This window comes from Triticum urartu, chromosome 7A (assembly GCF_056163025.1).
Source record: "Triticum urartu cultivar PI428250 chromosome 7A, HENAU_Tu73, whole genome shotgun sequence".
Classification (NCBI taxonomy): domain Eukaryota; kingdom Viridiplantae; phylum Streptophyta; class Magnoliopsida; order Poales; family Poaceae; genus Triticum; species Triticum urartu.
This window is the reverse complement of record NC_141879.1, coordinates 553,701,594-553,714,716: the sequence shown is the minus strand read 5'-3', so window position 1 is coordinate 553,714,716 and position 13,123 is coordinate 553,701,594. Positions and strand designations below refer to the sequence as shown.

At 45.5% G+C, this 13,123-nt stretch overlaps 1 protein-coding gene across 1 annotated transcript; it reads left to right on the top strand.

Moving 5' to 3' along the window:
- Window positions 1-10,134: 10,134 nt before the first annotated feature.
- Window positions 10,135-11,479, top strand: LOC125523035 (Putative lysine decarboxylase family protein). Its single transcript, XM_048688071.2, has 2 exons — window positions 10,135-10,516; window positions 10,603-11,479. The coding sequence occupies exons 1-2, from the start codon at window positions 10,160-10,162 to the stop codon at window positions 11,326-11,328; spliced, it is 1,083 nt and encodes a 360-aa protein (XP_048544028.1). The 5' UTR covers window positions 10,135-10,159; the 3' UTR covers window positions 11,329-11,479.
- Window positions 11,480-13,123: the final 1,644 nt, after the last annotated feature.

The window sequence follows — 13,123 nt, the reverse complement described above, 5'->3', positions numbered from 1 at the left end:
AACTGACGCCACTAGAAGCACCATTGCCCAAAGGCCTCGGAAGCGATCTCGTGTTCTCAATGACCGAGAGCTTCTCGTCGCACTACACCAGAAACAGGACAAGCATCACAACTGGCTTAAGCGTCAGATGCAAAGCCTCTTGGTGGATGTCAATCGCATTCGCAATCTTGCCACCAAGAATGCCTTTGTTACTCATGAAACCTGTCGGAGGTCTTGGAAGAGTTTGACATTGCTTAGTGGTGAAGCTGATCTGCAGGATGATGGCTTCACCGAAAGATTCAAGTTTGACTCAACTCCTTCAAGGAATGCTCACTTGCGTCAGACTCCCTCACTTGAAGACTCTGACTATTCGTCCTCAGCTGCAACAGTGAATGCCAGAGTCATCGATGACCAAGATGATGCAACTCTATGTCTTCAAACCTTTTTGGTCCTTACTGACAAAAGGGGGAGAAGCATATGAGTTGATAGTCTTCAAGCGGGTCCATATGGGTGGTTGCTTTACTTTTTGCTACTTTTGCCAAGTGCTTACAACTCTTGCTTTTCGATACATTTGGTTCTTTGAGTTGTAACACTTAAACTCGATGGTCGTCTGCTACTTATTTGCTATTCTGTGATGCGATGATAAATTCCGCATGTGCGATGGTAACTTCCGCACTTAGGTCATTTTGCATACGTCCATTTTTCATTATGCATATCATTATCTTCGTTATATCAAATCATGCATGATGAATTGTCATCATAAGGTGAAGAGGATCTCCACAAGTACAACCTGCCATGTGCATTTGCATTCCAAAAGCAAATTACTTATATGCACATCTTCAGGGGGAGCCTTTGCCACTTATGAATACAATACCCTATTCTTTACAATTTCACATATTTTATTCCCTGTTGAAAAATTCAACCAGTTTGTCATCAATCACCAAAAGGGGGAGATTGTAAGTGCATCTAGTGCCACCCCTGGTTGGTTTTGGAGTATTGACGACAAACCTGGTTGAGGGACTAATGTGTTTGTGAGAATTGCAGGACAACACAGATAGAAGTCCCTCATTGATTCGGTTTTCCTACCAGAGATGACCCCTAAAAATGTATGAAGACATTGAAGTCAAAGGTGGTATGTGAAGACATTCACATTGAAGACTATGACAAGAAAAGACATTGCGTGAAGACTATGGAGCGCGAAGACTTAGTTGTTTCATCGTTCTTTTTCTTCTTTGTTGAGTCATAGGAACCACCATACTGTTAAGTGGGGTCCAAGTGAACCAGTCAGAATGACTGAAGTGATGCTTAACCAAAATCCTATGTATTCGAGCGAAGACAATGAGAGCAAATCTTACCAGAGCTGGATAAGTCAGCTTTGCTTGTAGCCCAAGTAAAGTTGTCGTGTGTGTTTGAAATCTGACCGTTGGAACACGTGTCAGTTCCTTAGTGAACCAGGATCATTTCGGACAAATCAGGTCGGGTTGCCTAGTGGCTATAAATAGCCCACCCCCTACAACCATAAACGGTTGGCTGCTCAGAGTTAGTGTACGTCTTTTGTCGTTTGAGAGCAACCCACCTCGAAGCCTTTGAGAGAGAATTCCTTGCGAGGAAAAATCCCTAAACACCCAGAGACAAAGAGTGTTAGGCATCACTGAAGTCTTCCTGTCTGTGTGATCTGAAAACTTATTACACTTGAGGAATGTGAATCCTCCAGCCGGTTAGGCGTCGCGTTCTGAGCATCCAAGAGTCACTGTGGATCGCCGGTGAACGAAGTCTGTGAAAGTTTGGAAGTCTACCTTGAAGACTTACCAAAGTGATTGGGCGAGGACTGGGTGTCCTTAGCTCAAGGGGAATAAGGTGAAGACGCGGTCTTCTGAGTTGAATCTCAGCCTCCCTAACCAGACGTACAGTTGTCACAGCAACTGGAACTGGTTTAACAAATCATTGTCTTCAATGAGGCACTGGTTCTATCCTTCCCATCTCTTTATTTGAAGATTGGTCCTTGTGAAGTCATTGCCTGGTTGCATTATCTATTTGTTTTCATTGTGTGACTGCTTGTTCTGATTGGCTTTATACTATCTTCCATCCTGATATATACTGCCTAGCTGCTATTAGTCTTTGTGCTTTCATTTCATTGAATACTTGACTATGGCTTGCTTAGTGTAGTCTACCTTCCGATGCATGGTAATAGGTTTATTTCTATCGTTTGTCTTCGAAACTTCCATGTTTTGAAGACTTTCATAAAAATCGCCTATTCACCCCCCTCTAGTCGATCACTAGCACTTTCATCTGTACAAAAGCAAACTGCAATGTACAAGTTTTTTATTTGAAAGAAATGGGTTTCCCTCGCCCCAACTTTCATAAAGAAGAGGCAAACAACCAATCATACATCATTCAAACAGCTCTTGAACACAACTAGAAGTAGTTGCAACCGAAAGTAATACTGACGGTGCAGAAAATCGTCAGATCTCTTGGCAAGGTATCGGAGGAGCGCTCACGATCCTCTTCTTGATATTCATAGTTCTTGTTCTTTGGACTCTATGGACAAAGCAAATGGTTATGGATCAATTTATAGATTCCCAAAGTGCATGCTCCTAAGCAACACTGGCGGGAAATTTATGGCTAAATTAGTGCACTGTCTTGGTTAAATAAAAAAAGCATCATACTTTCCGAACCAAGCAAAAAGTCTTCGAATGGTCGGCAACATCTCCACGCGTCTTGACTCTTGAGTCTTGACGCCCCGTTGCATATCCACTCATCTGCCCATTATCAGCCAACCGATCTCAATCCTACGCACCAGACAGAAACAATGGTGATTTTTCGCTAACACTTATTTTTTGTGGGAAAGTTTTTCCTGAAACAGGCTATCGACCCCGCTTTATATATAAAGCAATGACCACACCCAACCATCCACATACAAACACAACAACACACACACTCTAGGCTAGACATTGTGGGAATGTTTTTCGCTAGCACGTTTGTATCTGTCCCAACCCACCCTCGCCCCTTGTCCATTTGATTCAACAACCTCATTTTTTGGCTATGCAAATTGTAGTATCTTTTCTAAAATCGCAACTCAGTGTCCACAACCTTTTAGGCTCAACTTTTTTTGCAAAAACTATTTTAGGCTTAACTCTAATAAAAACTGGTACTAGCAAAAACCCGCCATCACATGCTCGAGTGAGCACTGATCCAAAACAACACTTCCAAAAAGGGAACGGCACCAAAATGCCGATGCTGCCCAAGCCAATAGTGGAGGAGCACAACCCACGATGACGCCTTCAAAAAGGGGAACTACACTTGAGAACGTCCCATCACCGGCATCGACACCGTCGAGATATTGCTGATGGCGGCATATAGTGTTGGAATCACCCTCTACTTTTGGATCTCGCTATGAGAAAACATATTCTCCAGTTTTCTTCCCTCTCATTTGTGAAACGAAGAAAGCGGGTTTTGCTCCAGCTACCGCTATCCTAGGGAAACCTAAAGGACTAATAAATGAGAGGGAGAGACACTCACATAAGAAAACATCCTTTGCACAAGTTTATTTGCCTCCTATGTAGGCTTGGCTCTTCAACCAAGGAGGCGTGAAGGTAGAGGGACTCTCACATAAGAGACGAGACAATCTACATGGACTACCTTCCACCAATCTAATATAAGCACTTCACTGGCCGGCCCATCGCACGACACCTGATCTGATTTCTTTGAGTTTTCCAACTGTATTTCAGTATTTCCCTTTTTTCTCATTTTATTGCTCTGATTTTTCTTCAAGAATTTTCTTTCTCTGCGTTTCTACTTTTCTTTTTATTTTTTTCTTATCCATTTCTATTATTTATGTTTCTTTTTTTGTTTTACACTTTATTTTTCCTATATATTTTTTCAAAAATACACCATTATATCTTTATAAACACATTAACACTTTTCCAAAACTAAATGAATGTACATTGAATAATTTTAAAATAATATTTCATTCTTTGACTTATACATGGCCAGTTTTTCCTTGAGAACACATGCTTTTTAATGCAAGAACACTTTTTTTATATATATCATGAATATTATTTTGGAAAAATTGCAAATATGTGAACACTTTTTAATCTTGTGATTATTTCTAAATCCATCAACACATTTTAAAATATGTGAACTATTTTTTAGGTACATAAATTTTTTGAAATATGTGAACTTCTTTTAAAAGTTGTGATAAATTTTCAAAATTTATTATTACTTTTCTAAGTCATGAGCATTTTCAAAATATGCTAACATTTTATAAAAATATGAACACTTTTCAAATTCCATTAGTATTATTTAAAATAAATAAATACTTTTAAATTTATTCAAACATTTATTTAAATATGAAAGTGAAATAAAGAAATTCATGTGCAAAAATGGAAAAGGTAAAACAAAAGGAGAATAAAAATGTGAAGCAACAGGTTAAAAGAAGAAAATATACTATTCAAGAAATAAACAATATGGATTGCTTTGGTGACGTACAAACACTAGCTTACAGAATGCTGGCCTAGCTTTTTACTCTAGACAAAGATGCTAGCCTCGGTGATCAGGTTGGTCCAGTGGTGATGATTGACAATCATGCAAGGGGCAATATCTGCGACAAGTTTCTCAGAGTGAGAGTGCAGCTGCCCTTGTACTCTGCTCTACAGAAGAAGATCACGCTTGCCGATGAGATCACAGATGAAGAGGTGACAGTTTATCTGCGGTTTGAGAGATTGCCAAATTTCTGTTTATTCTGTGGATTCATAGGACATATGGAAGCGAGGCGTGACTTCCCAATTGCAGAAAAGAAGCTAAGGTACAGTAAGGAGCTTGGTGTGTTCCCAGTACATTTCGATGATCCCCGAGCTTGGTTTCTACCTGACAAAATGGGGCAAGCTACTGGCCCCCGGTCGTCAACTCCCCTATGGCGTGCTCCCAATCCAGCCAGCCATGCCATGGTTATGTCAGCGGTGGAACAGATGCGGGATGTTGTTGCTCGCCTCTCGGTGGGCGATAAGATGGAAACTGATAAAAACCAGAAGTCTCAAGTTACTATTACTCTGGTTGACTCTGAGGCTGAAGCAACACTCAGTGAGATACAAAACACTGATGAATCACATAACAGGCCGATGAACGCGATGTTGTCTGCTAACTCCAGAAGCCTGAAGAGGGCCGACAACACCAATGCTTTTGGCCCCTGCTGTATGTATCAAATCCAAGGCCGATGAGCACAAGGAGGAGGTGACCAATGAGCACAAGGCGGGGGCTGTGGCGGTTGTTCCTGCGTCGGCGTCTGATCCTACGGGCGTCGACATGGCGGCCACGGAGGTGGTGCACGTCACGGGAGAACTAAACAAGACGCAAAACTACGAGGATATCCAGCAACCTGTTGACAACAACACCATGGCCCTCCCAGAAGGGTCAATGGTGTTTGCAATCGGCTCGAACACTCCCCCCGGTTCTGGACCGGGCAAGGGAAGATTGGGTCTGGGTGTGGCCAAGATGGGTCGCAAGAGACATGGTCGATCCCCCATGCTTGTTTCTAATGTAGATGGCAGAGCCGGTTCCATTGTAAAATCAGCACTTGGGAAGAGGCAACATAGCTCTATAGTAGAAAAACAGTTAGAGGAGGAGAGCCACATCTCAGAATAAAATGTAAACCAGAAAAAGCTCTGTAGTGGAGAGAAACACCATGTGGTAGGGCAGGACTTAGGGTTGAAGGGTGGCAAGGAAGCAACCGATCCCGGGGCTATCAGTCAACTGACGGGCGCGATTGACGAGGCCCGTCAGGAGAAATGAGTATTCTCAGCTGGAACTACCGGGGCCTAGGGCTGTCCCGGACAGTTCAAGAGTTGGTGTGCCTCGTGCAGACCTACCGCCCCCGGATCGTCTTCTTATCTGAAACAAGGCAATGTGAGGACAAGGTAAAGGCAATAAAATGGAGACTAGGGCTGAAGCATTGTCTTACCCATGATGGTAAAGGCAAAGGAGACGGCATTGCTTTGTACTGGGATGATTCAATAAATATTAAGATTTTGTCGTATGGTCCTCGTTATTTTGATGTGCTTGTGTCTGATGACCCCAATGGCCCTAAGTGGCGGGGAACTTTTGTCTATGGAGAACCACGTGCACAGGACCGTCGCCACATGTGGTCGCTTCTCAAGCGGATCCGACCAAATGCGAGTGAACCTTGGATGATGATTGGCGATTTTAATGAAACCATGTGGCAAGCTGAACATTTTTCTTGCTCTCGAAGATCGGAAGGGCAAATGGCTAGGTTCAGGGATATGTTGTACTTTTGCAATCTTCATGATATTGGATACAAAGGAAAACCCTGGACTTATGACAATAAATAGGGGGGGCGGAAGAATGTTAAAGCCAGAATTGATAGAGTTGTGGCCTCCCCTTGTTGGAGTGACAGATTCAAAAAGGCTCAGCTCACGCATATTATTTCCTCGAGGTCTGGTCACTTCCCCTTATTACTGGACTATGAAGGTGTACCAGATAGGAGAAAAATCCCAAGATTATTCAGGTATGAGGCCATGTGGGAGAGAAACGAAACACTTTCTGTTGAAATTGAGGAAGCTTGGAAGAAGAATAATGTGCCCAGTTCGGGCCTGCAGGGGATTGTCCGGAATTTGGCTAATGTGAAGCAGGGACTTCAATACTGGAGCAGTAAAAATTTTAGGTCTGTTACCATACATGTGCAGTACCTTCGGAAAAAACTCGCCAACTTATGGGACAGAGCTCCTTCGGTTCAGAGAGACGAGCTAATTCGTAGGAAGTCTCTAGAGCGGGATGAATATCTGTACAGAGAGGAAATCCTATGGCGTCAACGATCTAGAGTTAAATGGCTTCGAGAGGGCGAACAGAATACGAAATACTTCCAGCAAAAGGCCACTTGGCGGCAAAAGAAAAACAAGATAAGTAAACTGCGCAATACTAAAGGTAAATGGGTTGAAGGTGCGAGTGAATTAGCTAGTATGGCCACTGAATTCTTCAAAGAGCTTTACAAGGCAGATAACAATCTAAATCCAGATGCATTGCTCAACCTCTTTTCGGCCAAAGTGACACCTGAGATAAATGATCAGCTATGCTGTGAGTTTACTGAGAAAGAAATTAGTGATGCATTATTCCAAATTGGACCTTTAAAAGCACCGGGTGTTGATGGTTTTCCAGCTCATTTTTATCAGAGAAATTGGTCTTTTATGCGGGATGATGTAGTTGCTGCAGTAAAGGAGTTCTTTGTGAATGGAGTTATGCCTGAGGGCATAAATGACACGGTCATCGTTCTCATACCTAAAGGTAACTCGCCTGAGTGCCTTAAAGATTTTCGTCCAATAAGCCTTCGCAATGTTATTTACAAGGTGATATCCAAGTGTCTCGTCAACCGTTTGCGGCCTTTCCTCGATGAGCTTGTGTCTGAAAGTCAAAGCGCGTTTATCCCGGGAAGGATGATAACTGACAATGCCAGCATCGCTTTCGAGTGTTTCTATAAGATCCAACAGAGCAAAATTTCCCAGAACACTCACTACGCTTATAAGTTAGACCTGACTAAGGCTTATGATCGCGTCGAATGGAAGTTTCTAGAAGGTGCTTGTCCAAGTTTGGCTTCTGCCACAAATGGATATCGTGGGTAATGACTTGTGTTCGCTCAGTGAGATATGCGGTGAGGATGAACGGGGAAATTCTGGAGTTCTTTTACCCTACGAGGGGCTTGAGGCAGGGTGACCCGCTAAGCCCCTACTTGTTCCTCTTTGTGGCTGAGGGTCTCTCCATGGCCCTGGACAAGCAGTGTGAAGTTGGACACATTACCCCAATTAAAGTAGCCAGGGGAAGCCCAGGGATCTTGCATTTGTTGTTCGCAGACGATAGTTTGCTCTTCTTCAAGGCATCGGAAGCTCAAGCTTGAAGTGTGAAAGATGCTCTATATTTATTCCAGCAAGGTACTGGTCAACTTCTTAGCCCCGGAAAATGCTCTATTTTGTTTAGTCAGGTGTGTCCAGAACTGGTGAGGCAGGCTATTTCTAGTACCTTGGATATTACAACTTCTACTTTTGAGGAGAAATATTTGGGCCTGCCAACCCCAGAAGGCCGCATGAAAGGTAAACACTTTCAACCCATTTCAGCTCGTTTCACTAAAAGGCTTACAAACTAGGCTGAGAGGTTCATGTCTCATGGTGCGAAAGACAACCTCGTAAAATCAGTGGCTCGGGCTATTCTCACTTACACTATGAGCATTTTCAAGATGGGGGCTCGTTTCTGTGATCAGTATGAAAAACTCATTAGAGATTTTTGGTGGGGCGATGAGCAAAATAAGTGGAAAGTACATTGGATGTCATGGGATAGAATGACTCGTACTAAATCGCAAGGCGGAATGGGGTTCCGTGACATGAGAATTTTCAACCAAGCTTTGTTGGCGAAGCAAGCATGGAGACTTGTTCAAAGGCCGGACAGTATGTGTGCAAGAGTTTTGAAGTCAAAGTATTATCCAAAAGGTAATATCATGGATATGGTCTTCCCCTCGGATGCATCTCCTGTTTGGCGAGGGATTGAACATGGGCTTGAGTTATTAAAGAAGGGCATGATATGGAGAGTGGGAAATGGAAAAAGCATCCAGATTCGTAGACATAATTGGATCCCTCGCCAAGAAGGGATGTCGATCATGTCCCTTAAGAATAGGAGCAGAATTCGTTGGGTCAACCAATTGATTATTCCAAACACAAATGAGTGGAATAGGCCTTTGATTCATAGTTTGTTCCATGAGTTTGATGCTCTAGAGATTTGCAAAATTAGGATACCATCAATTCCTGTTGATGATGTGCTAGCGTGGAATCATGAAAAGGATGATAATTTTACGGTGAGAAGTGCGTACAATTTGGGGCTGAACCTGAAAAATTCTACAGGCTGGGAAGAATCATCACATAGCCATGGCAATGGAAGAGTGTTTCTTTGAAACCTCATATGGAAAGCACACATCCCCCACAAGATCAGAATTTTTGCTTGGAGAACTGCTACTGATTCCTTACCAACAAAAGAAAACAAATTGAAGCAGACTTTGGAACACCATAGTATTTGCAATATTTGTGGTAGGGAGCCTGAGGATGCATACCATGCTACTGTTCGCTGTACTAAAGCTAGAGCTATCAGAGAAGCTATGAGGAAAGTCTGGCCTTTGCCAAAAGAAGAATGCTTCGATCGTTCAGGACCCGATTGGTTGCTGATGTTACTTAGCCAATGTGATAACACCTCCAAAGAGAGAATCTTGTTGTTGTTATGGAGAGCCTGGTACTTACGTGATGATATAATGCATCATAAAGGTACTGCTTCCGTTGCCGAATCTGTCATCTTCTTGTCTAATTATTGGTACTGCCTTAACGGAGACATTAATTCTGCCCATGACTTGAAGGGCAAAACTCCTGTGGCTGCAATTCCTAGAGCGAAATCTGAAGTTAGTGCCCATGCTTCCAATTGGACCAGGGCCCCTGTTGGCGTTATGAAGGTAAATTCTGATGCATCTTTCATTGCTACTTCGAGTTTGGCAGCGGCTGGGGTCATTGCAAGAAACAGCGATGACGAGGTCTTGTTTAGTGCGGGCTGGACCCTCCCTGAGTGCAGTGATGACGAAGAGGCTGAAGGGCAGGCGATGCTTTTAGGCATGCAAACTTTGGAAAAAATATATGTTGGTCCGACGATATTCGAGACAGACTGTGTGACTGTTGTGGAGGCCCTCAATGCAAAGTCTGTGATTAGGCCAAGATGGTGGACTACTTATAACGATTCTTTGGAATTGTTGAAGAATTCCCCATCCTGGAGAGTGACAAAGATTGGAAGAGAGAGCAACGTGGCTGCACATAAACTTGCTGCTTACGCTAGATCTAATGGCAGTTTTTTTATGATGAGCAGTGTGCCATCTAGTATAACTGATGTAATCTTGAAAGATTGTACTCCTGATACAAGTAATATATAAAGCTCTCTTTTCCCTCAAAAAAAAAGATGCTAGCCTAGTTTTTCACCAATTTTTTTATAAATGATGATATATCGGTTAAAAAAACAGGGAACAAACGCATAGACAAGAGGTGTAAACGGGCCGGTCTAATAACGAAGCACCGCGGGCGATGTGGTGTTGTTACTCGCAGCAGGCGATGCATACCAGCGGCCTCCTTTCCGTGTGGTGGGATTGGGAACAACGATGCCTAGCAGAGACGCGCAGTTTTCTAAAGGAAAAAGAAAAGAAAACACAGAACGCGCACCGCGCTGCTGTTCTGGGGAATCCATGGAAGCGGCAACGGCGAGCTCGGTGGTAGGATCGAGGGCCGAGTTCGGGTCCCGCCTAGGGCTCGCGAGGCCTTGGCTCAGACCCAGCGGCGGCCGCGGCGGTCCTCACACCCCTCTCCCGTTTCGCCATCTGCCATGGCCGACCTCGCGCCTCGTCCGCAGCAGAGCAGCCCGGGCGCGGAGCGTCGTCGCCGCCGCAAATCCTCACCAGCAGCAGGCCGGAGTGGGAGGAGGAGAGGCGATGGAGCCCGAGAGGGGCAGCCCCCACGAGGTGATTGTTCTTCCTCCCCCTTCCCGTTACGATTTGTCCGTGACGGCGGCGAGCCCCATCCCTCACGCGGCGGATCTGTATCGCAGGTGAGGGAGGAGATTGCGAGGTGCTACGAGCTCGTCCGCCGCCTCGGCCGGGGCGCCGTCTACCTCGGCTCCTCCAGGGTGCCGGCCGCGCACCCCCACTACCGCCAGACCGCCCAGCTCGCGGCGGAGATAGCCAAGCTGCTGGACTGCACCACATGGACGGGCGCCGGCCCCGGCCTCATGGATGCTGCCACCCAGGGCGCCCTCGAGGCGGGCAAGCCGGTCGGCGGCTTCAAGATCGGCAAGGAGGCCGGTGAATGGACAGCCTCGAACTTCCACCCTTACCTGCCCTCGGAGACCTACCTCACCTGCAGGTTCTTCTCGGCAAGGAAGCATGGCTTAGTGGACGCTGTAGTGCGCAACAGCTCCGCGGACAAAACCGCCATCGTCGCATTGCCCGGCGGCATTGGGACGCTGGATGAGCTTTTTGAGATCATGGCGCTGATTCAGCTGGAGAGGATCGGATCGGCTCTACCGGTCCCGTTATTGCTGATGAATTATGACTCTTACTACTCCAAACTGCTGGAGTTTCTGAATGACTGCGAGGACTGGGGCACAGTTGCTCCTGGGGAAGTGGCATCGCTGTGGAAGATTTGCAGTGGGAACCACGAAGCCTTGGAGTACTTGGCACAGTTCTACGATGTGCCTACGGGGGAAAGGAATTATGGCATATCATCACCGCCGTCGAAGGTAGACAGGGTTCCTTTCTACACCGTCAGGAGATGACACAATCTCTTCTCAAGAATGTTCTCTCTTCTTTTTTCCCCTTTTGCAGAATGTCATCATTGCAATAATTCTCATTCTGTTATGGGAATGTCAGCAATAATTTTATGGACAGTATCGGTTTCTTTTGTTACATGTTTGAATTAGTAATGCAGGGATGCGTGCAACAACAAAAAGAGAGCCTCCTTTCCATTTTACAAGGATTAAGATTATACAGTATGAAGGAAATATGTACACTACTAACTACGAGTACTAAGCTTGATCAAATAATACAAGTGCCATCACTCTTTGGCCTCCTATTTTTCATTCACTTGTGTGTATCTATCAGATAGTGCCTTAGAAACTGTACCAAAGCAAAGCACATCTAAATATATGGAATAAGATGCACTCTATGAAGTCCCAAGTTCCCTTTCAGTTGCTTCAGCAGTCATTCAAACATTTGTTCATCTCTTCTTAGGTGTCATAGTTTGCATTGAAATGGACAGCCTTCTCACGTGATTTAATCAATCGGCTTTCCTAGTTTTAATCACCATGTAAGGTGCCTGTGCTATCATAACAGTAGAAGTCTGAAACAGGTTAACCCATGTTTGATCCTAGGTTAACCCATGTTTGATCCTCTCTGCCAAGACGCCAGAATACTGAGAACAGTAGAGCCTTTCTTGGGTATCTGATTGAAAGTTTACACAGACAAAGAGAACCAAGAAATTTGATTTTGTTCTTCATGCTTGGTTAATCATTGTAACAGTAATTTTGAAGGACATAAGGTTCATCTTGTAAAAAGAAGATTGACTGTAACCAAGAGACAAGAAATTACCACAAAAGAAGACATGTAACATTGGATGCAAACCTGGAAATTTTTCTGTAGAACTTTATTCTGGTACAAGTTTTATAATTTTCGACAAGAGAGTTCAGTCCATCAAGATATCAAAAATTTATACAAACAATGGACAGCACATAGAAGCAAGTTTATGCAAGGAATGGGCAAGACAAATAGCAACAATTTTATGCAAAGACAGGACAAGAGAAATAGCAACAGATAAATCGAAACAAGTAGTACTTGCCACCATAGTTTCCCCCCCTCCCCCCCTCTTGCGTCGTTTTAGCTGTAATATTTCAAGGGCAATTTCCAACTTCAGAACCCTTAGGGCATCTCCAGCCGCGCCCCCAAGAAGGCCCCCCAGGCGTCTTTTCGTCCGCCGGCACCAAAAAATCGGCCCAGTCGCGCCCCCAAGAGCCCAGTTTTCGCCGGCTCGGGCCGAAATTGGCGCCGGTGGACCCAACCCGAACCCAGCGCGCTGGGGGTCGCTCGGGGGCGTCGGGAGAATCGTTTTTGGCGCGAAGAGCCGCGGGCCCGTCGCGTCAGCGACTCTACCCTCTTCTCGCCCCTTCGTCGTCCTCATCGCCTCGTTTCCCGCGGCGAATCAATGCCAAAGCAGCCGCGCGCTGCCGCCCCGGTCAGCCTCCATTGATGCCTCACGGGCGGCGCAGTGAAGGCTGGGCGGCGCGTCCCTCGGCCGCCACGCAATCACGCCACGCGTAACGCGCCGGCCAAGCCTACCACGCGGCGTCTCCGCCTATAAAAGCCGACTGCAAGCGCGCCGAAGAGACTCACCCCGATCATCCACCCGACGACGCGCTCATTTCTCCCCCTTTCCTCCTCTCGCCGTCACCAGTTGAGAAAGCATGGCCGAGCGTTTCCCAGGCGACGGTGCGGCGGCGAACGGATTCGGGCGCCGTCATCTGCACGAGGACGAGGCTCGCCTCCTTTTCGAGGCCGAGTACCCGGTCCCGCCGGACA

What these genes read in the sequence shown, in the direction of transcription:
- LOC125523035 (XM_048688071.2), top strand. Translation starts at nt 10,160, where the DNA reads ATGCCTAGCAGAGACGCGCAGTTTTCTAAAGGAAAAAGAAAAGAAAAC. An exon ending in AGAGGGGCAGCCCCCACGAG is followed by an intron (nt 10,517 to 10,602) that starts GTGATTGTTCTT and finishes TCTGTATCGCAG; the next exon opens with GTGAGGGAGGAGATTGCGAG.